This window comes from Watersipora subatra, chromosome 3 (assembly GCF_963576615.1).
Source record: "Watersipora subatra chromosome 3, tzWatSuba1.1, whole genome shotgun sequence".
In the NCBI taxonomy this organism is placed as follows: Eukaryota; Metazoa; Bryozoa; class Gymnolaemata; order Cheilostomatida; family Watersiporidae; genus Watersipora; species Watersipora subatra.
This window is the reverse complement of record NC_088710.1, coordinates 1,640,250-1,666,153: the sequence shown is the minus strand read 5'-3', so window position 1 is coordinate 1,666,153 and position 25,904 is coordinate 1,640,250. Positions and strand designations below refer to the sequence as shown.

At 36.6% G+C, this 25,904-nt stretch overlaps 2 protein-coding genes and 1 pseudogene across 2 annotated transcripts in view; 1 reads left to right on the top strand and 2 right to left on the bottom strand.

The window, feature by feature from the left end:
• LOC137390265 (polyubiquitin-A-like) overlaps positions 1-25,904 on the bottom strand; it is a 253,552-nt gene that overhangs the window by 117,895 nt on the left and 109,753 nt on the right.
• Positions 3,734-8,024, bottom strand: LOC137392087 (putative leucine-rich repeat-containing protein DDB_G0290503). Its single transcript, XM_068078707.1, has 5 exons — positions 8,009-8,024; positions 7,799-7,916; positions 4,588-4,931; positions 4,426-4,546; positions 3,734-4,382 (listed from the first exon to the last, which is right to left on the bottom strand). Exons 1-5 carry the CDS (start codon positions 8,022-8,024, stop codon positions 3,734-3,736), a joined length of 1,248 nt encoding a protein of 415 aa, XP_067934808.1.
• LOC137392086 (polyubiquitin-like) lies at positions 10,152-11,819 on the top strand (annotated as a pseudogene).

The following is a 25,904-nucleotide window of genomic DNA, read 5'->3' as shown; positions in this document are numbered from 1 at the left end:
AGTGTTCTCCTGTTTTCAATGCAGGGTTTTACTGCATTGAAAACTGTTGTAGAGCTGCTTTTTGTGAAAGTTCAGATTTCTTTAATGCTTGCCTGAATGTTTGTACTAGTCTTTCTGCTGCTCTATTGGTTGCTGGATGGTATGGTGCTCTTGTTATGTAAACTATACTTCTCTCCCTACACCAGGTTTAGATTTCCTCTGAAGTGAAGCTAGTAGCATTGTCAGTCACTATTGTGTGTGGGTAACCGAAGTGAGCAAATTCTTCTTCTAATATGTCAGTTGTAGCTTTGGCGGACGTTGAAGAGGTCTTGTGAATAGATGGTTACTTAGAATATGCACCGATTGTTACTAGTCAGTTGCTCTCCATGAAGTTTATAGCATGATCCAAATAAAGCCTGCTCCATGGCATTTCAGGAAGCATCCATGGGTGAATTGCATACTTCTGTGGTAGGCGTTGATGTTCTTCACATGATGTACATTGTCTGCAGGTATCTTTTATGTCAGCATCAATTCTTGGCCAGTAGACTGCTGTGCGAGCCAGTTTCTTCATTCTCTCCATTCCAAAGTGTCTAAGATGCAGGATCTGGAGGACTTGCTTTTGAAAGCTCAAAGGAATGATCAATCTGGCTCTATATAATAGGCATCCTTCTGTTACTCATAGTGAGTCTGCCATCTTCTTGTATGCTGTTCCTATTGACTTGTTGTTATGAGGCCATCCTTCTGTAGTGTATTTCATCACTGCTGCTAGAGCTGGGTTCTTGAAAGTCTCTTTAGATACTATTCCATTATCTGTAGGATTGAGCTGATGGCTGATGGTGTGAATGGTGCATACCATATCAACATCTTCTTTACCTTCCATCTTGAAAATTCTTCATCTGGTAATCTACTGAGAACATCAGCGTTTTGGTGATATTTGTCAGATCTATGTTCTACAGTAAAGTTGTATTGGTTGAGTAGTAATGCCTATCTAGATAATTGGCTGCTAGTGCTGGAAGTCCTTTTGTTGATACAAACAAGGCTAGTAGAGGCTTATGGTCTATGACTAGAATAAATCGTTTTCCATATATAAACTAGTGGAATTTCTTTAGAGCAAATATGATAGAAAGTCCTCTTTCTGAACTTGTCCATACTTCTTTTGCGTGTTGCTGAGGGTATTTGAAATGTTGGAGATTGGTCTCTCTTTACCATCAGCATACTGGTGAAATAGTATAGCTCCTATTCTGGTTTCTGAAACATCACAGAAGATTCCGATGTCTAATGCTAGATCAAAAAGGGTTAACACCTGGTCTGGTGAAAGCATCTCTTTAATTAATCGTTTTAAAACTTGTCTGCTGCTGTGGGCCTCCATTTCCAGTTTTCATTTTTGTGAGTCAATCTGTGTAGTGGCTTCGTTATTGTTGATAAGTTAAGTAGGAATTTGCAGTAGAACTGTGTAGGTTCTAAGAAAGATCGTAGCTCTGTTTTATTAGTAGTTAGTGGCATCTGCATGACTGCGTCTGCTTTCCTTCCTTTAGTTATTGTATTAGGAGTGAGCGTGTGTCCCAGATATTTAACTGTAGGTTGTGCAAAACGGTATTTCTCCAACTTGCATCTCAGTCCATTGTCAGATAGCTTCTGTAGTAGTTTCCTTAAATTCTGTAGATGACTGTAGCATCAGATCTACTGACCAAAATGTCATCCAGGTAAACTGCAACTCCTGGTACATCTTGTGTGAGTTGTTCCATAATCTCTTGAAAATAACCTGGTGGTGAACTAATGCCAAAAGGAAGTCTCTTCTGTAGCAGAACTCCTCTATGTGTAGATAATGATAGCTTTCTTTGGCTCCCTGCTCCTAAGGTTATTCGGTTATATGCATCTGCTAAGTCTATTTTGGTGTAGCCATATCTTCCTAGTCTTTGAATTAAGTTCTCTGGGAGGGGAATGAGTTGTCCATGGATCTCCAATTGTTGGTTAATAGTCTTGGAGTAGTCTCTACATACTGTAACGTCTGCGGAGTTATGTCCTGGTAGATTCTGCTTTCTGACTGGTACCACCGTTGCGCCATAATCATTAAATTGTGTTGGCTCCCAAATTCCTTTGTCTATTCCTGCATCATAAGCTTTATTTAAGTCATCAAATATTGCAAATGGTACTGGTCATGTTCTAAAAAACTTTAGTGTAGCTGTAGCTTTGAAGTTTATCTCCAGTTGGTAGCCTTTGAGACATCCAAGTTCGTTTTTAAAAAGGTTAGGAAATTCTCCACATAGTTGATTGCAATCTTTCTGTAATGATGTGTCGGGTTGGTCTGTAGTGATTTTGGAAATTGTGATCTCTCTTATTTTATCATCAATAGAGATTTCTAACTGCTTGATATTTGTTCTTCTTAGTAGATTGAGGACTTGGACAGTGCCTACTACAATCTGCAGTTTTTTTGTTCCTGTAGAGATAGTTTGGTTCTAATGTTACAATGTCCTGTAGTCTATATCAGGTGTCCTGAAACTGATTTGTAGTCCACTTGTGTAGATTGAAGGTCAGGTCTTCCTAGCTGCTTCTAAATCTGTTGAGTTATAAAGTTGTTACAGGCTCTTGTGTCAAGTTCCATGATGAAAGTTTGTCCTGTAGTTCTATTTCCTTATGTTATCTTGGTATTGAATTAGTGGAAGTCTTTGTCATGGGTAGAGTTTCAATTCCTTTCACTGGTTTTGAAGTTGTCTTCTTCTTAATACATGCTGGCTCAATATGTCCAATTTAGTGACATGAATTGCAAGTTACAGATTTAAACCAAAAAAAGATAGTGTTGGACACCTGCCAGATAACCGCGGTGACAGTTATCTGACAGGTGTACAACGTTATCACGTCTGTAGCATGGCTTATTCTGTAATGATCTAGTTGCTTCTTGTCTGTTGTGCTGTCGTTTTGATGGTGCATAGCTTTTCTTCTGGGTGAAAACTTTGTTCAGTCTTGGCTGCTTTCCGTAAACGGTTTCCTTGGCAACTCTGGCTGCTTCTTTTGTCTCTTGAGCCATTTGAATGGCTTTATTGAAAGTTAGTTCCCAAACTTTGACTTTAAAAAATGATTATTGTATTGCCCCATTGTTGACAGGACAAATGAATCTTGTTCTCAGCGCTTCATCTGATAAATGGATCAATGATGTCTGAGAAAACACAAGTTGTAGCATCTTGGCATATTCTTGCTGCAAGTTCTGGAATTGTCTCTCCTGGTTTGTGCTGCATATCGCTCCAATATCGGTAACATTCTTTTACAATAAATTGTGCTAGGTCAAAATATTCTTTTAAAAAATTAGCTATTTCATCCATGCTTAAATAATTGATAGCTTTAGGTGTACCGAGCTGTGCTGCCATGTTGATGAGTTGCTTATATAGTGTTAAACGTTGATTGGTTAGAAAAACTGCTGCCGCCTTCGCGGGTTGAATTGAATTAGGTTCTATGAAGTTGTTGAATCTGTCCATGTAGTCTGTTAGCAACTCTGTTGTTAGATCAGATGCATGAAATTTTGGTACAGATGCTGTTGATGTTTTCTTTCCCTTAGCTTTATTCAGAATTAGTTCTATTAATTTCCTATTTTCGTCCAGATGTTTTTGTCTACCTTGCCCTCGTTCTCGTCTACCTTGCCCTCGTTCTCGTCTACCTTGCCCTCGTTCTCGTCTACCTTGCCCTCATTCTCGTCTAGCTTGCCCTTGTTCTCGTCTAGCTTTCTCTTGTTCATGTCTAGCTTGCCCTCGTTCTCGTCTAGCTAGCTCTTGTTCTCGTCTAGCTTGCTCTTGTTCTCGTCTAGTTCGCTCTTGTTCTCGTCTAGCTCGCTTTTGTTCTTGTCTAGCTTTTTCTTGTTCATGTCTAGCTCGCTCTTTTTCTCGTCTAGCTCGCTCTTGTTCTCGTCTAGCTCGCTCTTGTTCTCGTCTAGCTTGCTCTTGTTCATGTCTAACTTGCTCTTGTTCTTGTCTAGCTCGCTCTTGTTCTTGTCTAGCTCGCTCTTGTTCTCGTCTAGCGTGCTCTTGTCCTCGTTTAGCTTGCTCTTGTTCATGTTTAGCTTGCCCTCGTTCTCGTCTAGCTTGCTTTTGTTCTCGTCTAGCTTGCTCTTGTTCTCGTCTAGCTCGCTCTTGTTCTCGTCTAGCTCGCTCTTGTTCTCGTCTAGCTTGCTCTTGTTCATGTCTAGCTTGTTCTCGTCTAGCTTGCTCTTGTCCTTGTTTAGCTTGCTCTTGTTCATGTTTAGCTTGCCCTCGTTCTCGTCTAGCTTGTTTTTGTTCTCGTCTAGCTTGCTCTTGTTCTCGTCTAGCTCGCTCTTGTTCTCGTCTAGCTTTTTCTTGTTCATGTCTAGCTCGCTCTTGTTCTCGTCTAGCTCGCTCTTGTTCTCGTCTAGCTCGCTCTTGTTCTCGTTTAGCTTGCTCTTGTTCATGTCTAGCTTGCTCTTGTTCTCATCTAGCTCACTCTTGTTCTCGTCTAGCTTTTTCTTGTTCATGTCTAGCTTGTTCTCGTCTAGCTCGCTCTTGTTCTCGTCTAGCTCGCTCTTGTTCTCGTCTAGCTCGCTCTTGTTCTCGTTTAGCTTGCTCTTGTTCATGTCTAGCTTGCTCTTGTTCTTGTCTAGCTCGCTCTTGTTCATGTCTAGCTTGTTCTCATCTAGCTCGCTCTTGTTCTCGTCTAGCTCGCTCTTGTTTTCATCTAGCTCGCTCTTGTTCTCATCTAGCTTGCTCTTGTTCTCGTTTAGCTCGCTCTTTTTCTCGTCTAGCTTGCTCTTGTTCTCGTCTAGCTTTCTCTTGTTCTTGTCTATCTTGCTCTTGTTCTTGTCTAGCTTGCTCTTGTTCTTGTCTAGCTTGCCCTTGTTCTCGTCTAGCTTGTTCTTGTTTTCATCTAGCTTACTCTTGTTCTTGACTAGCTTGCTCTTGTTCTTGACTAGCTTGCTCTTGTTCTTGTCTAGCTTGTTGAGCTTCTTCTTGCTGCAACTGAATCAGCTTGATCAGTTTGACCATATAGCTCACATCCAATTGCCTCTGCCATTATCGGACGATATATTGTAAACAAGTACTCCTGTTTGATCTGTAGGTTTTAGTCCTCGTCACCAATACACTTCTGTTATGTTTCTCAATAACTTGAAGTTTATAATGTGGTTATTTTAAAGGTTTGAAATACTGAGTCCTTTCAGTGTTTGAATAACAGTAATAGGTTATTCGTTACTTGAGATCAGACTGATGCGTATATAATGTGATTTCATTTATATAGCAATTTATTAGCTTTATAGCTAGAAAAAGCATAAGTATCAAAAAGTTTTCATGAATGATAAGAATATAGCCTTTACCTTTTCAATAATACAATAATTAATTTCTTTGCTTTCAAGTATCTCAACAGTTTGTTGCAAATTAATAGCAAACTGATGACCCCGAAATGTGTTCAGTCATTCCACTATCTCATATTCGTTGTTTTGGCAGACACCTTACAGTATTATGTAGTTGTTTTCTCTTTGGGAGGGATAATTCTTAGAAAACAATTCCTTCATTGCTTTATTGCGACATCGTATTAAAAAACAAAACCACATACTTTGAAGGATTCATCAATCGTTTGTAAGATAAGCATTAAAGATGTAGTTGCACCCAATTTTAGTTGATTCTATTAAAAAGAAGTATAGGTATTATTCTATCAGTTGCTCTTATTTTTGAAATTTGAGGTGGCCTGACTGCCAATAAGTTTCAAAACTAAAATTGACTAAACTTTATCGCTGTTAAAACGTTCAGGAAAAAATATGGGCACAGACTTGCCTAAAATGATGTATGTAGTGAGACAGCCTGTACCTATCTTTCGTAATCACATCGGCTATTGCGATAAAAGTCGAGTCCCAGGCGACTCTTTTGGCATATATGTTATTTTGTATTTGCTCATGTTCGCTAGAATAAAATTTTAAATCCAGCTACCGATACATTATTATAAATGTCTCAAACCCCTTCAAATAAGAGTAATTAAAAATTTTGTCATATTAGTCTCTTCTAAATGCTGTGTAAACATCTGAGTACCGACTCCAATTTTGCCAGTCTACAGTAATTAGATTGTCAAATTAACTTATTGCATAGACGCCTTTGTATCAGCAAAGCTTTCAGTTGCTACCCACACCGGAAACTAGTCATTAGATAAAATAAATAAGCCACATATTTGAAAAGAGTATGTTCGAATATATAGCGAAACCAACTGGATCGCGAAAAAAAGTCATGTATACTCAACGTTATATAGTCATTAGTATCAATTTGTAGAAAAGAATTTACTGGTCGCATTTGATTAGCTGATTCAAGTACAAAACATATGGTTTCTTTGAGTTGACCAAAATAGTGAATGCAAAACAGCGTCAATTTCTTTGAAGTCAATTAACCCACCGACTTTTGCAAAGGGTTTATAAAGCCATTCTTGCACCTGGTTGCCAGTTTGTGGCGTGGACTCATTTGTTTTTAATTACTAGTGTGGAACATGAAACCTTTTGAGTAGCTCTTAATATTTGGTTAGTGTGAATTGAGTCGAGCTATGCAAAAGTACCTGTCAATACAGCTCTGATTACACTTCATAAATCCATCTGTCAGACAAGACGTTGGCACAGGTGGAAACGGAGCTATGATGTATTCAATATGTTCTGCAAATCATGTTTTGCCTTATATTCAACATTATTATTTTATTATAAAATTTTTACAAGCCAAAAATTTTCATTTCAGCAAAAGGTTTTTGTTAAAAACATCCATCCAAGTCGTGGCCACACACACAGTTTCAGCTTTTATAATAGGACAAATTACTCTACTGCAGTAAACTCAAACTCTGTATGGATAGTATTTGGATATTCCTCTTCATATTTGTTTCTAAGATATGTAGCTCTTACTATGTTGTATAGGCAGGTTGACAGTGGTCACCACTCTGCTCTTGTGAGTCCTGGGTATGTCCAAAATATCAATGATCTTTAGGTGCATGACTTCCTCTGTCTTCACATACCATATTGTACATTTCATGTTTCTGCAGCCTTTCAGATGATTTCAGACCCTTCGCATCTGGATACTTGGGTACTAACAAAATATTAAACTTATATTATCTTTTGATAACTTATTGAATATTGCATAGATGTGATATGACATCTAGTGAAATTATCAGCGATAAAAATACAATCAGCTACAAAACTTATCATGGTAGTATCAGTAGTTACAAATGGCTACTTCAATGGACCTGGTTTTATAAGGTCTGTAATCTCCTGCACTTCTGCAACACACTTGAAATCAGTCTGAGAAACAAAATGCCATATATCATGGCTTGTGCAGCAGACGTTCATGTCTCTCTTTCTTCCGTATGGCAGTTTCCATCTTGACACCACTGCTGGAGCCACATAAAATGCTGTAATCAACAAAACAAACGTAATAAATATGTCATTCATCGATACGTTGTTCTATTGTGTATCTACTGGAAGCTTTCAATTTAGGAGTTAGATTGAAAGTGTAAAATTACATAATGAGAAAATGTTCAACAAAAGCATAAGTATGCCAAGACAACAATTTGAAGCCTCGTTTCTGAGAGTAAAAGATGAGCAGTGTTCAATCCATTTTTCTCACTTTCTACAAGTGAGAAGTGAACATAAATTCTAATCATAAATCTAATTTACTAGCTAAAACTGCCAAAGAAAATTTTAAGCAAATAGGTGAAAGCGATAAAAAAGTTATGAAATGATGATTGGTGATAGCAAAAAGTTATAGTTTTATTAATTAGTAAATGTATTCATGAGTAGTAAAATTAATACCTTTAGTCTACTATATATATATAAAAGACTTGAAGTTAAAGATGGATTCACCTCCATTCTCCTATCTTCCTCTGCAGCATATCACTGTTGATGCCTGTCAGCTCTAACCATAGGCTGTCTGTCCCAATCTTTAACCGCCTGCTGCTAAGAAAACTCTGAGCTACTTTTGCTGGAACCGGAAGTAGTCTTAAAATTCTGTTTTTTGTCAATAAAATGTGCCGATGCAGCATGCGCGACCTAGTAATTGGGTAAATTCCTTACCAACGAGACTCTTCATGATCACAAACAACTGTTTCACTAGCGATAACATTTATTATGACCTATATAAAAGTTTTGTGCTGATGATTGGCTAAAGATGAAATTGTGTATTTATCGCTCATAGACTTTTTCATATACACTCACTATATACGCCATGAAAAAAGCGACTGCTTGAATCTGAGCGTTTCAAAAAACGAACTCATTCAAAACTCACATCTCCGGACAGGGCTTGTCTACAAATACAAAACTGACACCGAATTGTAGCTGATGTTTTAGCCTTATATATGTCTTAATTTCATTTGAATGACTTCAATGATGCAATCACATAAATCTAAATATTCATCTGGAGCAGCTGTACCCATAGAGTTATCTTCCCCTAGAGTGATAACAGTGCCTTCAACAACGCGAGCGTTTCCAGTGACAACAAGGAGCGTTTAGACCATGCCTCTTTTTTGTGCTAATCAATTGTAGTGATTAACTAGATCGATAACATCAGCCTTGAGAATGGTTAAACGATAATCAGGAGTTTCTACAGTTAATAATATAGTAATTATTGCTCATATATGATGAGAGCCCTTACCAAATATAAATGCTCACTAGTTTACAATTTCGTTTCAGCTTGGTCTAATTGTCTAGTCGTAATATGATCATGTGACTCATACTTCCTTCCAAACAGCACAAATAATTCCTGCAGTATTTTTCGACTATCACAGGTGACCAACAGGATCGTCATGTTTATATGAAAATGATATGCACTCCTTCGAGCTAAGGTTAAAAATTTAAACGAATTCTTACGGTAGGTTTTGAGATATCAGTGCTCAAAGTGACAGCATTACAATGATGATGAAACAGACGCGTAAGGACAATAGACATGGTTTTATTTAATGCATGAAGTATAATTGTGAAAGTATTTCGACGAATGAGGTTGTGTGAAAGTGTAAACATAAACCATTGTGTTCATCTACGTCCCATTTGAGCCGTTTTGGAAAGAGATTCTAATCTACAGCAGTTTCGTGATGGCGGCGATCAACTGTTCGTTGTTGAACTTTCAAGAGCTTGTAATCACATTTCCACATATTTTGCACATACAACACAACAGAGTAAGACATGGTGGATCTTTTGATACCAAATAACTGTAATGTGAATTTTATTGCAAGTAAACCTTTAAATAAAAATAAGCTTTCTGCGCAAAGACTATTTTATTACCTAGGCGTTGCCCACGTAACGGAAAGTCTTTGCACTGAAACTTTTATTTTATATAACATAACAACAGTTGCCATTTTAACTTTCAAACTTAATATTATGAGAAAAATGTTTTATGAAATAAAACATAATAAACTAGGAAAAAAATAAACTAATAAATAAAATAAACTGGTCAAATAAACTAGGAAAAAAAATAAACAACAGTAAAAGTGTTTACATGTGAATGCGAATAATTAGCAAGTAATGATGAACAAAGTCTGTTATACAGCTAATACAATGAAAAATGGTTTTGTATACAATTATATGATTTTATTTCGCTTTGGTGTTGGCATCGTAAGGCGAAAATGTTGTATAGAGTGTTATAGAGACTCACAGTAATTATTTAATGCAAACACCCCCTGGTAAAAATCATCAACATTTTATATCTGTAATGTACATTGGTAACAAAATGATATGTTGATACAATACATGTTAGATATTTCATAGGTGATACAATACATTTTAGGTATATCATAAGTGATATAATACATGTTAGATATATCGTAGATGATACAATACATGTTAGATATATCATAGGTGATACAATACATGTTAGATATATCATAGGTGATCCAATACATTTTAGGTATATCATAAGTGATATAATACATGTTAGATATATCGTAGATGATACAATACATGTTAGATATATTATAGGTGATCCAATGCATGTTAGATATATCATAGGTGATCCAATACATTTTAGGTATATCATAAGTGATATAATACATGTTAGATATATCGTAGATGATACAATACGTGTTGGATATATTGAAGTCTATATATTCTATCAATGAATACAACTTCCTCTAATCATTAATAAAACCACTTTATTGGTAATTTTGTAGAAGAGCTGGCAGGTTATCCTCTCCATCAAAGAACACTGACAGTTGGTGGAAACCAAATGTTGATAATTCTACATCTGATGCTCCTCTGTTTGGGTAGTGCTAGGCAGATCTTTGATGAAACACTAACCGGCAAGACCCCCACACTGGAAGTTGAGGCCTCTGACACCATTAAAAACGAAAAAACAAAAAGTTTTGAATGGCAAGGATATTCTCCAGACCAGCAATATTTGGTCTTTGTTGGCAAGCAACTGGCACATGTTTGCACGCTCTCAGACTGCAATAATTGCAATATTCAGAAGGAGTTCACCGACCATCGGATGCGCCATCGACATGGTGGTAAGCAGATCTTTGTCAAAACACTGACCGGCAAAACAATCACACTGGGAATTATGGCCTCTGACACCACTGAAAGTGTGAAAAAAAAAATTCAAGACAAGGAAGGAATTCCTCCAGACCAGCAACGTTTGATCTTTGCTGGCAAGCAGTTAGAAGATGGTCGCACGCCCTCAGATTACAACATTCAGAAGGAATCCACCCTCAATCTGGTGCTCACTCTGCGTGGTGGTAAGCAGATCTTTGTCAAAACACTGACTGGCAAGATCATCACACTGGAAGTCGAGGCCTCTGACACCATTGAGAACGTGACAGCAAAAATTCAAGACAAGGAAGGATTTTCTCCAGACAAGCCTTGCTTGTCCTCATTTGGTCGAAGTCTTGAAGATACTTGCACACTCTCTGACTACAACATCCAAAAGGATTCCACCCTCAATCTGGTGCTCTGTTCGAGTGGTGGTATGCAGATCTTTGTTAAAACACTGACCGGCAAAACAATCACACTGGAAATTGAGGCCTCTGACACCACTGAAAGTGTGAAAAAAAAATTCAAGACAAGGAAGGAATTCCTCCAGACCAGCAACGTTTGATCTTTGCTGGCAAGCGGTTAGAAGATGGTCGCACGCTCTCAGACTACAACATTCAGAAAAAATCCACCCTCAATCTGGTACTCGGTTCAAGTGGTGGTATGCAGTTCTTTGTTAAAGCAATGACTGGCAAGACCATCGCGCAAGAAGTTGATGCCTTTGACATCATTGAGAATGTGAAAGCAAAAATTCAAGACAAGGAAGGAATTCCACCAGACCATCAACAATTGATCTTTGTTGACAAGCAACTGGCAGATGCTCGCATGCTCTCGGACTACAATATCCAGAAGGAATCCACCTTCCATCTGGTGCTCCGTCTGCGTGATGGAATGCAGACCTTTGTCAAGACACTGACTGGCAAAACCATCACACTGGAAGTCGAGGCCCCCGACACTATTGAGAACGTGAAAGCAAAAATTCAAGGCAAGAAAGGAATTCCTCTGGACCAACAATGTTTTTCCTCATCTGGTCGGAGTCTTAAAGATGATCAAACACTCTCTAGCTACAATATTCGGAATGAGTCCACCCCCAATCTGGTGCTCTGTTCGAGTAGTAGTATGCAGATCTTTGTTAAAACACTGACCAGCAAGACCATCCGACTGAAAGCCGAGGCCTCTTACACCATGGAGAATGTGAAAGCGAAAATTCAAGGCAGGGAAGAAATTCCACCAAACCGTCAACGGTTGATCCTTGTTGACAACCAACTGGCAGATGCTTGCACTCTCAGAATGCAATATTCAAAAAGAATCCACCTTCCATCTGATGCTCCGTCTGCGTAGTTGGAATAACAAAAATATTTTATGACAGTATACTTTTAATCTGCTACAGCAATATAAATTTATCTATTATCACATTGCAAATATTTTGCACATTTGTTCTTAATGTTGCCAGAATTATGATTGATGGTCATTTTTTCTATGAGCTTTCAGAAGCCGTATGCTCATTCTATTAGGCTGTTGGTCGAGCATACAAGAGATGTCTAGAAAAGAAGTTCCGTTGGCACCCTCTTACGCAGTAATTATATAATGCAAAAATCCCTGATTAAAATCGTCAAAATTTTTTGTAAATGCTGTACATATTGAAAAATAGTAACAAAATACAGTCAAACTTGGATAACTCGCCCTCAGATAGCTCGAACACATGGTTAACTCAAACGGATTTGTTTGGTCCATTTCCACGTAATGATAAATTGCTTCAGATAACTCGACCTTAACACCATTAACTCGAACTGTCTTTTTTCCAACGGCTACCGAGATGGTTGTTATTACTTTAGAATATCACTTTATTCCAAGCCATAGAGATAAACATCAACTTTTAGTACTTCTTAGGCGTCGTTATTACCACCATCGGCAAAGTATTTTCGCTAACGATTTTTCTAAAAGTTTGAAAAAATCAAATTTTACTAAACAAACATCTGCTTTGCTTTGGCCCTCCGAAAGCAAGGAAAAGCAAGGTAACTTTCAGATAAACTTGAAGTAAAATCGGCCAAATTGATATTGGTTAAAACGCTCAGGGAAAAAAAGTTTTTCTTCTGAACGTTTTAACCACGATCAAGTTTTGCCAATTTTAATCTAAGAGCGCCCTGGCAGTCACATCACCTAACACAGCAAACAAATCTCAAGTGATAGAAAAATATTTATACTTTCTGATAAAATTTTTTAACAATCCACATGAAAAGCTTTTTAACTTCAACAAGCAATCTATGCTTTAGATTTATATATAGTTTGTATAGGTACATGTATCTACTGATAAATACATGGACTTATGACAGTGCTCCGATACTTGTACACTCTGATAACTCGAACACTTTCGCTCGGTCCCGTGAAGTTTGAGTTATTCGAGTTTCACTATAGTATGTCAATTTGAGTAGCTATAGTTGCCTATAGCAACTTTATTATATTTAGTAGATTCATTGGTTATGATCTGCTTTAAAATGTAACGTTACAATGTACTATGTGCAGTACTACGTACCATAGAAAGTTCTTACTTTCAGGACAGATGTACGTATAACAAAAAACTTTGAATTCATTTCAATTAAGTTTACCTTACTGAACACACACGCACACACTTGAAGCTAAGTTTTAGTATGTACTTTTCACCTATTTTACTGAGTTTCAGTTGTTTATTACTAAAATTTTATCACTTCTTAGTTTCAATCTTCGCTTTCATTATAACTTTTAGCGGACCTATTTGAAACATTTTCAACCAAATTCAGCAAGAAAATCAAAACCATGCTGCTTTCGTGATGAAGTGGATTTTTTTATCAGGTCAAGAGAAGTTGTCTGGCCACTTGACCTTCTGTATGAAGGGATTGCAACTCCATCTTTGCTACTGGTTTGGAAGGAAAAATATTACCGTTTTGCTTGTGAGAGTTGCTGAATTGAGAAAAATCAGTCATTGTGTCTCTTTTCTCTTTGCCTTGACAGTGACACATCTGTTCCCTTGGCAGCTGGATTTTTGGTACCTGCATATAACTGCTTACAGAATATCAGAGGGGGGCATAATGCTGACAATAGCACCTCTGCATACTCATCATTTTTCTTATTTAGTATTTACCCATGTAAGGAAGAAAATGGTACATTGGCAAGTTGTGTTGTTGTCTCTTTCCATAAAGGTATGTACTATTGTACATACATAATCAAATAGATCAAAATATAATCAAAATAGATACATTATGTAGATGCTACATAATAGGCATGATGCACACACTCCTTCAGAGATTGTTGGAAAGAGAAGGGCTGAATTAAGAAAAACAGATAAGTAGATGTCCAATAAAAAAGAGAGTGGGCAATTAATATTTTTACCATGGGCAAGTGCTATAGAAGCACCGCCTGTGTCAAAAGGTTTGATTGCCAAAAGTCAAAAGGAGACAACTTCTTAAAATCTACCAAACCAAAAATGTGATAATCCTCTCACTAGTGGGAATGGCAGGCATGGTAATTCATTAGATATGAATTGTGCACCATCAAATCTATCAAGTCAGCACAAGAAATTGCCACTGAACAGCGGTACCAACAGAAATGCAAGCTAAACTACCCAAGATAAACTGCTTTGGCCCACGGCATATATTGATCAATGTTTAGATGCTTTGAAAAACTTGTAGTTCTCTTTTTAGACATAAGTACTCAATAAATTGTCGGATACATCATTGTAGTCATTGAAGCTATTTCATTTTAAATGCAGCTGTAGATGTTCCTATAATGTAAACCTATTTTTATGTAAACTTCACTTAACGTAGATAGTTTATGTAACGCTTTTGCTATGCATTACTGAAGAAACTCCATATAACATGAAGTCTCTCCGGACAAGGTCTCAATTCAATTTGAATAACAAGAGTCTCTTAGCCCTAAAAAATTGTGTTCTCTTTTGCCGCACTTGAGAGAGAATGAGATGTAAGGGTACCTCTATTATCTATACTAGTACCATATGGCAGTCAAGTGTGTCAGATCAGCAGAGTCTGATCTGACAGATCTGACAATCTGTGTCAGATCCTACCTACGTATATATTCTCAAAATATGTGCTTCATTGCTTTACTGATATACACCTACATACTTATATATTCTCAGAATATGTGCTTCATTGCTTTACTGATATACAACTACAAACGTATATATTCTCAATATATGTGCTTCATTGCTTTACTGATATACACCTACATACTTATATATTCTCAGAATATGTGCTTCATTGCTTTACTGATATACAACTACATACGTATATATTCTCAATATATGTGCTTCATTGCTTTACTGATATACAACTACAAACGTATATATTCTCAGTATATGTGCTTCATTGCTTTACTGATATACAACTACATACTTATATATTCTCAGTATATGTGCTTCATTGCTTTACTGATATACAACTACATACTTATATATTCTCAATAAATGTGCTTCACTGCTTTACTGATATACAACTACATACTTATATATTCTCAGTATATGTCCTTCATTGCTTTACTGATATACAACTACAAACGTATATATTCTCAATATATGTGCTTCATTGCTTTACTGATATACAACTACATACTTATATATTCTCAAAATATGTGCTTCATTGCTTTACTGATATACAACTACATACTTATAATTTCTCAGTATACATGTATGTGCTTCTTTGTGTGCTGCTTATATAGAAATACATACATATCATATATTCAACTACTGCTGTGCATTTGATTTTAGGTTTGTGAGGTGTGATAATTCCCAGACTTTTTTTACACATGAACTCTAAACCAAGGAAAAATGATAAGAAAAAAGAAATAAGTTGTTCGTACAAACCGATAATGCCACAGTTACTGTACAGTCATTATATTAAAAAAGTAAGTTTAGTTTTTTCTTTTTGAAGGGTCAAAGGAGTGAGTTTGAAAAAATCTTAGAACTGATTAGGCAATTTACATGTACATAAAGTCTTTAAATTTTAAATGTTTTCAGAACAAATTATTTACGTTGTACGGGCGTCTACTGCAATTGTGTTGTGACTTTGTTAAAGTTGGTCTAGTCTAGGGATCCCCAACCTTTTGTATTCAGTTCCCCATCATGCCTTCCCATAAATTTGATTCCCCACACACTTTTAAATCACGTTACTAAAAACCCCCAATACAACTTATAATCGCATTTTATTGTACACATCTAAACATATAACAGCATGTTTTTAATTTTCATGCATCACACATACAACGCACAACAATACATGACCTTCGGCATGGCAGTGAATTGGTTTATGACTATGTTAACTTACTATCCAATCAAAATCTAGATGAATGTGTTCACATATATCTGGGTTCTGACTACTAGCTCATTATTAGCAACTAGTGTTATAGATCAAACCAAGATGTTAAATGAGGGAACTCAAACTCACATGGCACTGCAGGACATAAATTAAAAATTCAACAAATAAGACACCCCTCTGTTCCTCCCTTGTATATTCAAAGTTTCCCTAAGGGAGGGATTTCTCCCTGGTCAGGAACCCCTAGTTTAGTCATTCCTTGTCAGCCCTTGCCAGATTATGCAAAAATATTCAAACATCTTCTGGTAGATTAAGGACAATAAATTAATCAAGTCTAACTTGATATTTAAATCTTAAGTTTACCAAAACGAAACAAATAGAAAACGATGTATTCTACAATAATCCAATTTGTATTCCAAAATAGTTAACCCTATGGTTAAAGATCCTATGGGGAATTTAGCATTATAAAAATTGCACAGCTTATTGTTAATTATTGTTAAAATTTATAATTGAACTTTACTTTTAGCATATTTTAACATCATATTCTAACATCTTACTATTTGATGTCTCAACTAAACTCAATAATTTTAAGCGTGAAGCTAGTAAGATAAGCAATGGATCAGCTTTCATGTAAAATAAACCGATATTTGTCAGTTTTTGTGACCTTTAGTAAAAGAAGACAACTTCTTTGGTGAGAGATCTTAAGCATTATATTAAATAAAAGAGTATATTTCTTGTTAGCCATGAAGCAGATGTTATGGATGTCTATAGTGGCTCCCTTTAAGGGTTCATCAGAATATTTTTCTGGCTGTCTTATCCATTATTTGTCGAGTATCTGCTGCTATCATGGTTTGCTTGTTATTCTTCACAAGATCAAGGTTAATTTCAATATTGAGATAAAATAGTTTGTTTAGAATTTTAAGTTTTTACCTTAATGAATCATGCTAATTAAGCTAAAACACTGACCATGATAATTGTGGGATTTGACTCTTGTGTTACAATCATTGGATATAGTTGCTTTTTCTCATTTACCAGTTTTTTACATTCAAGTAATTTTACATAGAAATATCAGTTTTTATCAAAATCACAGTTTTTAATACTATTTGTCTGAGACATTGTTCAAAACCTTTGCTTACCGGACCTGGAAAAGCATTATGCTATAGTGTTGTTATGCCATAGTGTGTTCAGCTACTAGTGATTGATCAAGAATACAGCCTGTCAGTTTGCTATAATGGGGGTGCAAGTGTAAAGTAAGGATGGCAGGTGTAAGAGAAATGCAGTAGCAGGGTTGCAATGTGACACGAGGTGTAGAAGGGTTGTTGGTGGAGAAGTGCAGATGAGATGAGATATTAAAGTTTACTTATTGTTTTTTGTGAAAAGGTAGGAAGTGAGAATTAATCATAGATATAATAAGGGTTTATTGTATTTATGGAATTAACAAGGGGAAAAAGGAGAGGAGGTTTAGAATAAATTGTATCGTGACGTTAAATGAATAGGTGTAGTTAGTGGTGATGTGTAGTTAGTTGAGTTCCTGAGTTAGTGGGTTACCTGAAGCTTATTTTCGGCAAGCATTGCAACAGTTTGCACGAGATGTTTGTTGAGGAAATGAAGCTATGCATTAAGGGTGCAGTTAGGAGAATGCAGGTTATGAATGCAAAAAGTGTTAACAGACAGCTTGTTATGAAGGGTAGACCTAAGTTGATGCCGTTACTTAGAGGCATTGGATGCAGGTGAAGAGAAGTGTTGAGAGGTGCAGGGAGGCTCTAAATAGTGCGGATTACACTCATAAAAAGCTATGAAAAGCTCATAAAAATATTATGGAAGCCAGGACAGTATGTTTGTGAAGGATAAAAAGTTCCTTGCAATTTTAAATTTTTTCTCTTACCTGTTGGTGGAAATGATAAAATTCGTTACGAGTTGAAAGTTTCAAGTAGATTAGTCGAGGTTACTAATGATGGTGATAGACTAAGATTTGTTTTAATTGTGTCAGTTAATTGTTTGAGAGATGAAGAAGTGAGTAGGGACTTGGTAAAAAATGTTGATTTAACATGGAATATGTTGAATGAGGCATTCAGAACTCGAGAGACCGCAAAAATTTCTGACAGCTTATTGAGACCAGAAAGTAGTGGAGATGTCATGAAAAGCAAATTACAAAAAAAGTTGCCAGCTTGTCAGAAGAATGAAGTCGAACACAGTACCCAAAAGGTAGCCATAGAGGGTATGATAGAGGGTACGGTGAATATTCTCCTAAGAGTAGTCATAGACACCGTATAAAAAAGTATGGAAACTGTAGTAATAAAAGCAATGGTCAGACTGAGATAAATACAGTGTAGGTCTTAAACCGACACCCAGGTCTGCGGTGCTAACTCCCATAAAATCAGACACAGTCTTGAAAGGCCTTCCTACAGGAAACCTTTCATGTCTACTTATTTTAGTAAGAGTGAGGTTATGACAAAGGAGGTAGTAGCTGAGGTTGACTCAAACAATAAGTTCCAGGCTAGTCAGTGATGGTGGAAGCATGGGTAGGGATGGTGGTAACTGTGGTAGGGCTCACTGTGGTGGAGAGAGGAATACTGACGGCGGTACTGGCATTAAAAGAAAGGGGGCTTTCATCTGTGATACAGGGATGGATGAGCCAGAAGCACACTATGTGGAGACAAGCCTAAGGGAGTCAGATAAAGGACATCAGTAATAAGTTAAATTACCAAAAGTGCTCGTTGGTAATTTTGATGCCAACCGAAAAAATGGCATGTTGTATGATCGGATCGGCAGAACCCAGGCTATACTGATATCTGAGGTCATAGCCGCTGCATGTAGTCATGGGATTTACGAGAAGTTGATGTAGCATTCAGGAAGTGTATAAGCAAATGGAAGGGAGGAGACAGCCTTTCTTTGTGACTGTTAAATATGAGTATCTCCATCTTTACAACATTACAGTGACTATGGATGTGACTATGGAAATGACAAAATTAACATCCTAGAAACTGCAGTGATAGTCAAGACAGTAACATAGTCAGAAATGCTCAATTTTTTGACTCCTAAAATAACTATGGTGAAGATAAGTGACTAAGCTAGAGAATTATGCAGTCAGTAGGTTATCTTATAAAGTAAACCTCTTTTTACATAAATTTCACAGAACGTAAAAGGTTTATGTAAAGTTTTTGCATCGTATTTCGTAAGAAATTCTACATAACGTAAAGTGTCAAGTCGGTGCAAGCTCTCAAAGTTCTTTTGAAATGGCAGAGTCTTATAATTAGCCTTAAAAGTAGCGTTTTTTTCGTTGCGCAGTTAAAAGAGGAAAAAGACATACAGAGATGTCTGGGATGTCTATTGTATCTACTAGTACCCTTATGGTCAATCATGCAATTAGAAATCATCAGACGTGCCTATAAAGCGAAGTGAATAAATAGCTCTATGGTTTTGACTGCTAGGCGCTTGATTAGTGCAGATATTACGTAGAATGTCTACTGAGCTGAATGTCATGAGTTCGAGTCCTGTTTAATGTGATAATTTATCTTACACTCTAACCTTCGCCAGACCTTCGGTCAGACAACAATCGGTCAGACAACAATTGCACTTTTTCTGGTAAAAATACATTAACTTTTTACTTTATTTTAGACATAAACAATATTGCTATTTTTTTGCTGAAAAGAATAAAAGTAACAGATCAATTTAAAGTCATGTAAAGGTGTGTATGCTCATGAGAGACAGAGAAAAAGAAAATGAACGAGAGAAAGCGCAAAAAACTACCATGATTCAGACACACTATCAAAACTAAATCTAAACTTATCAGCACATACTATAATAGCCAAGGCATTGGAAGGACTGTTTGTCTACTTGACAAATCTGAAATTATTCACTCTGACCAGGATACCTAATCTGAATCCCAACTCCTAAAGTTATAACAACTATAGAGAGTAAAATGACACCGCGAAATCCACAAAAAATGAGTGGCAAAATGAGAAAACAAGTTGTGCTAATTTTTTCGTCAATTCATGCATTGATAGATACGGTCCCACTTAGCTATCTAACATTTGTACAGTAAGTTAAGGGTTTGTTGTCTATCAGGATATCTGTAAGATCTGGTGGTGGAAGCTATACAAATTGAAACAGACATTTCGTTTTCTTTGTTTATCTTTAGACTAAATTTTGATGCAGCGCTGAGAAGCCAATCTATGAGCATCTCCTCAGCTGAGTGCGCAACCAGCGCTGTCATCCGCGAGCAAGATCTCCCTGACAAAAAACTTGGTTTTGCGTGATTTGAATTTGAACTAAGAGACTCTGAAGAGATTGTTATTGTGTCCTGTTTGAATGCAGACTCCTTTGCTTCTGTCTTCAGAAGCAACTTCAAGCATATCACCAAGAAATAGGGAAAAATAGGTTGGTGGCAAAACCCAGCCTTGTTTGACAACATATTCTACAGAAAACTTCTCTTATGCTAAAGTTTCATTTGAGCTACTCATGCAAGGATCTCACCAGGTTTATCCTCTTCTCAGTGCAGCTTAAATTTTTAGAGCTATCTAGAGACCTTGTCTTGAGGCCATACCTTTGGATGTCTCACAAAGGTAAAAATTGGTTTCCTAAAACAGCCACACTCAAAATATAAACATTGGGAGAATCTGAGTTAGAATAATAGCCAACTCAGACACTAGACTCAATAATGTTAAGCATGAAGCTTGTAAGATAAGCAATGGATCAGCTTTCATGTAAAATAAACTGATTGTCAGTTTTATAACTTTCAGTGGGGGAGACAACTTTTGTAGTGAGAGATCTTAATGGTTGACTTGCAATCTGTAATGTGACATTACAGTTATTTGGTATAAAAAAGTTTACCATGTCTTACTCTGCTGTGTTGTAGGTGCAAAATATGTGGAAATGTAATTAAAAGCTCTTGAAAGCTCAAAAACGAATAGTTAATCACAGCCATCACGAAAACGCCATAGGTTGGAATCCCTCTCTAAAACGGCTCACACGTGGTGTAGTTGAACACGATGCGCTTCTGTTTACACTTTTATGCAACCTCATTTGTCGAAATATTTTTACAGATAAATTTCCTGCATTCAATAAAACCATGTCTATTGCCCTTAGGTGTCTATTTCATTATCCTCGTAATGCTGTCACTCTGAGCCCTCAAAGCCCTCAATGATATCTCAAAGCATAGCCTGAAAATTAATACATTTTTTTAACCTTGGCTCGAAGAGGTGCATATCATCTTTTGATAATTATGAGAAGCCTGTTGGTCACCTGTGTTGGTCGAAAAATGCCACAGAAGTTGTTTGCGCCATTTGGTGGAAAATATGGGCCAAATGATCAGATTATGACTAGATGATTAGACCAAGCTCAAATGAAACTGCAAAGTTGCGAGTATCTATATTTGATAAGGGCTTTCCGGTAAAACTCAAAGTATTTGTAATAAACTAGTGCTATGAGAAGTTTTATATTGAGCCTTTTATTGGTGTTTCATTTTACGCGATAACATCACGTGTCAAAACAATAAAAATGCCAGGTTGAGTATGCCATCGAAATAAAGGGATTCCAACCTACGGCCGTTTTTTTAACTGTTCGCTTTTGAGCTTTTAAGAGCTTGTAATCACATTTCCACATATTTTGGACCTACAATATAGCAGAGTAAGACATGGTGAATTTTTTGATACCAAATAACTGTAATGTAAAATTTGTTGCAAATCAACCTTTAAGTATTACATTAAATTAGTATCTTTCGTGTTAGCCATAAACATAACATAACCATACGGAGGTCTATAGTGGCTCTCATTAAGGGTTCATCAGAATATTCTTCTGGCTATCTTATTCATTATTTGTTGCGTATCCACCACTGTCACGGTCTGTCTGTTATTTTTCACAAAGTCAAGGTTAGTCTAAATATTGAGATAAAGTTTTTTGTTGGTAATTTTCTATTTTGCATTTAGTCAATAATGCTAATTGAAGCTAAAACACACCATGATAGCTGTTGTCTTTAACTCTTGTGTTATCATCATTGGTTTTAGTGGCTTTTACTCTTTTATCAGTTTTTTTAATTCAAGAATTTTCTGAAGGCTAGTTTTACATGCAAACAACAACTTTTCACTAAAACCATGGTAGTTGATACTATTATTTTGGGAAATTGCTTAAAGTTGCTGGAAACTACGCCTTGAAAACTCCAGCAGTTCAAAACATCTGCTATGGTAAAATGAAAAATTTGCTTATAAATGTACTCCATTTCATAAATATTATCAAATATGATATATTTATTATAAATTTGAACAGTTTATATATTTATTAAAATATAAAACAATATTGTGTAAAATATAATTTTATACATTTATAAAAAAATTTCAAAATATCTGCTAAAAGGCTCCAGGAAATTTAGAATTTTATTTGCCGGGTTATTGGCTGGATATATAAGTGAGTGTAGGGAAATATGACTTTTTTCCGGCTGTCACATGTAATTAGCTGCTCTCTGTCCAACATGGCCCTGTTGAAAAAATTTTAGTCTTTTTGTGACCGTTAACTAAATTAATAGACCAACTACTGGTGGTTCACCCAAGCGCAACCACTATTAGCAGAACAAATAATCTCTTTTCAAGCCAGTGCTAAATTTAATCAAGCAGGGTTATCAAGATAAGCAGGTTAGATAATCACAAGAGCATTAAATCATAGTTGATCATAATCATAGTTACCAAATTTCCAAGATCAGCTATATATATACATAATTTTCTACTCACTCATTGTTCTGTTTACTTACTTGTCTTTATTCAATCATCTATTATCACAAATTTAACAAGTTTAGTCAAAACCAAAGCCATATCAATCTACCTCATCATAATTTAACAGAATATTTTCCTCCATACTAACAATCTTCTTGTACCAATCAGTCTTTCCAGATTGCACATTCATTACCACCGGGTTACCTGTAACTGTTGGTTCAGAACCAGCGAGCTGGCCTTCATTGCCACTCTTTGGCTCAGAGCCAGCAAGCTGGCCTTCATTGCCACTCTTTGGCTCAGAGTCAGTAAGCTGGTCGTCATTGCCACTCTTTGGCTCAGAGCCAGCAAGCTGGTCGTCATTGCCACTCTTTGGCTCAGAGCCAGCAAGCTGGCCTTCATTGCCACTCTTTGGCTCAGAGCCAGCGAGCTGGCCTTCATTGCCACTCTTTGGCTCAGAGCCAGCAAGCTGATCGTCATTGCCACTCTTTGGCTCAGAGCCAGCAAGCTGGTCGTCATTGCCACTCTTTGGCTCAGAGCCAGCGAGCTGGCCTTCATTGCCACTCTTTGGCTCAGAGCCAGCAAGCTGGTCGTCATTGCCACTATTAACGGAGCTTTCAGGTTGGACCTCCTTTTTGGGTTCCTCAACCTTACTCTTCACACTACTAGCATCTTTGCTAAGCACTACTCTCACAACGGAGGTTTCAGGTCGGATCTCCTCTTTGGATTCATCAACCTTACTCTCCTTTCTAGTAGAAAATACAGAACTTGCGTTTTTTGCACTCCTCTTCTGAGCGCTCTTTTGCTTTACAGCAGCCAAGTGCAACAGAGCCTTTCTATAGTCCCTCTCACTCTAAATCTCCTCCTCCAACTTTCTCGTTTCCCTCTATAGCAAACAATGCGCGTTTGTACTGCTCCTCTACTTCCCTCCTCCTATGCAAGATCATAGCTCTCCTCTGCTCGATGGCAGCCTCAGTCAAAACAGACTCAGACCTCTATCTCCTCTACAAAACTATCAACCTTAGCAACAAAGGGTAAGCTCGAATTAGGCCTATTCAACTTAGAATCAGGTTCTCTATTGTTACTATTTTTTACCCTGCGCTTAATACCCGCTGCAATATCTTTATAGGAAAACCTACCAAGAGTACAACCTTCAAGTTCATTGACTAACTCTCCACAAAATCTAAACAATGTCTTTTTGGAATCGACAGCATAAGGTCTTTGACCTTTACAGTTATAACAAATAAATTTAGGACACTGAGCAGCATAGTGGTCTCTAAAAGTTTTACAAACAACACACTTAATGTTACCTGGCTTACCATACACTTCTTTCTTACCTTCGCTCTGGTTCTTACCTGACTCCGCTCTCCTTTTGCTTACTAAAAACCAAGTTACCCTCAGCGCCCTTCGTCACCTTCATACCTCTTCTTGCACCTCCACTCCTGCCTCTACTTGCACCGCCTCTCTTAGCACCGCCCCCTCTCGGCGAATCGCCAGCATTAGCCATAAGTAATAGTCCAGTCAATAGTAAGAATGGTATGATATCAATCTGAAACTATAAACAAATTCATTTATAATACTCCATATCATATTTCTTAGGTGGTTTACTAACTCGACCTGAGCTAGTGACAACAGGTTCTCTACTAACAGGCACAAATCCGCTTCTAGAATTTCTTCTAGGCAAATCATTACTATTTCCAGGAACAACCTTATCCTCAACAACAAAAGTCTCTCCCTCGTGTTCACTGACGCCAGGAGTTCTCTCTACATGTTCAGCAACACCAGGTGTTTCCTTTCTTTTTTCATGGATCTTTAAATCAGGAAACATGTCTTCCTGACTTTCATATAAATCATTAGCATTTTCTACTATTTCAGAGTTTCTCTCTTTTGAGAAGTAGCTATACAAGGGAAGACAATTATCATCAGAAGAGTCAGACGATGTATTCTCGTCATCAGAATTAAACAAAAACAAGTCTTTTCTATTTCTACGAATTTCACTCATGCCCATATTAACTCAGTAACTCTCAAGAGATTTATCCTTTCTCAAAACTATACCTTTTGAACCTACAGTACATCAGTAAGGGCTTTCACATAAACCATTTGACCAGGTTTTAACTCATCTAACTTGGAAACTCTATACTTTTTATCCCATGTTTTTAAATTTTCTTTTTACGTCTAACTTTATCTTTTTTAAACAGTTTATAGTCCACATGACTTTCATATGGGAAACCTAAATTTGACTTAATAGTTCGACCAAAAATCAAATCACTTGGCGTATATCCTGATGACAAATGTGTAGTTCTATACACAGACAAAGCCACATCTTTATCTTCACATTTCTTCCATAATCCTTTCACAATTTTTACAGCACTTTCTGCTAAACCATGACAACAAGAATACCGTGGGCTACCGGTAGTTAAAATGAAACCCATTTTCTCTCCAAATTTTTAAAATTTTTTACCAGGATAACAAATACCATTATCAGATCTAATAACATTAGGTATACCAAATTGAAAAAAACAGATACTTAAGTACTCAAATAATGTCACTAGCAGTTTGAGATACGATATGCAGACATTCTATCCACTTCGAATAGTAGTCTATGGCTATTAGATAATATTCATTATCAAACACAAGTGTATCTGAACCTATCACCTCTCATGGTTTAAAAGGTATTTCTTCTTCATACATAAACTGGTGTTTGACTTGACTATGCATAATGCAAACATTACATCTATTTATATATATCTCCAATCTCCTTACTATAACCAGGCCACCAAAAAAGACGTTGAGCTTGTCTACAACTTTTTGGTTTGCTCTAATTAACCTTCATGACAAATTTCCAAATACTGTGGTCTCAATGATTTAGGAATGTACCACCTAGAGTCATATAACAACATATTATTATAAATCTTTAATCTCTCTCTAAATCCATATAAACCAATCAGTTTTTTACTAAAATCATCCAATTCAGACGACCCATTCAGAATACAAATACTCTATACACTTTAGAGCATTGGAATCTTTACTAACCTTTTCCCTAAGTTTCTTTTTCTTCACATTTCCATTTGCAGATGAAGAAACTATCGAGTTAACATAAGCTTCTAACTTATTACAATTAGCCTTACTTACTTCATCACAAACAGCACCACTGATCAGATGGCTAAGCAAATCAGCAATTAACATATCTTTTTCAGGAGTATGGAAAATATAACAATCATATCTCATTAGTCTTAACTTAAAACATAGTACCCTTACAGGTAACTTGGACAAATCTTCTACGCCTAAAATTGCAATTAAAGGCTTATGGTCAGTTTCTATTTTAATTTTTCTACCAACTAAATAATAATCAAATATATCACACGCACACATCATAGCTAAAGCTTCCTTTTTGACCATGGCATATCTACATTCAGTATCAGCCATTTTCGTAGAAGCGTATTCTACATG

Coding starts and splice junctions, on each gene's coding strand:
- LOC137392087 (XM_068078707.1), bottom strand. Junction 4,932..7,798: donor AGGAAGATAGGAGAATGGAG/GTGAATCCATCT, acceptor ATTCAGTTGCAG/CAAGAAGAAGCTCAACAAGC. Junction 4,383..4,425: donor AAAGCTAGACGAGAACAAGA/GTGAGCTAGATG, acceptor CATGAACAAGAG/CAAGCTAAACGAGAACAAGA.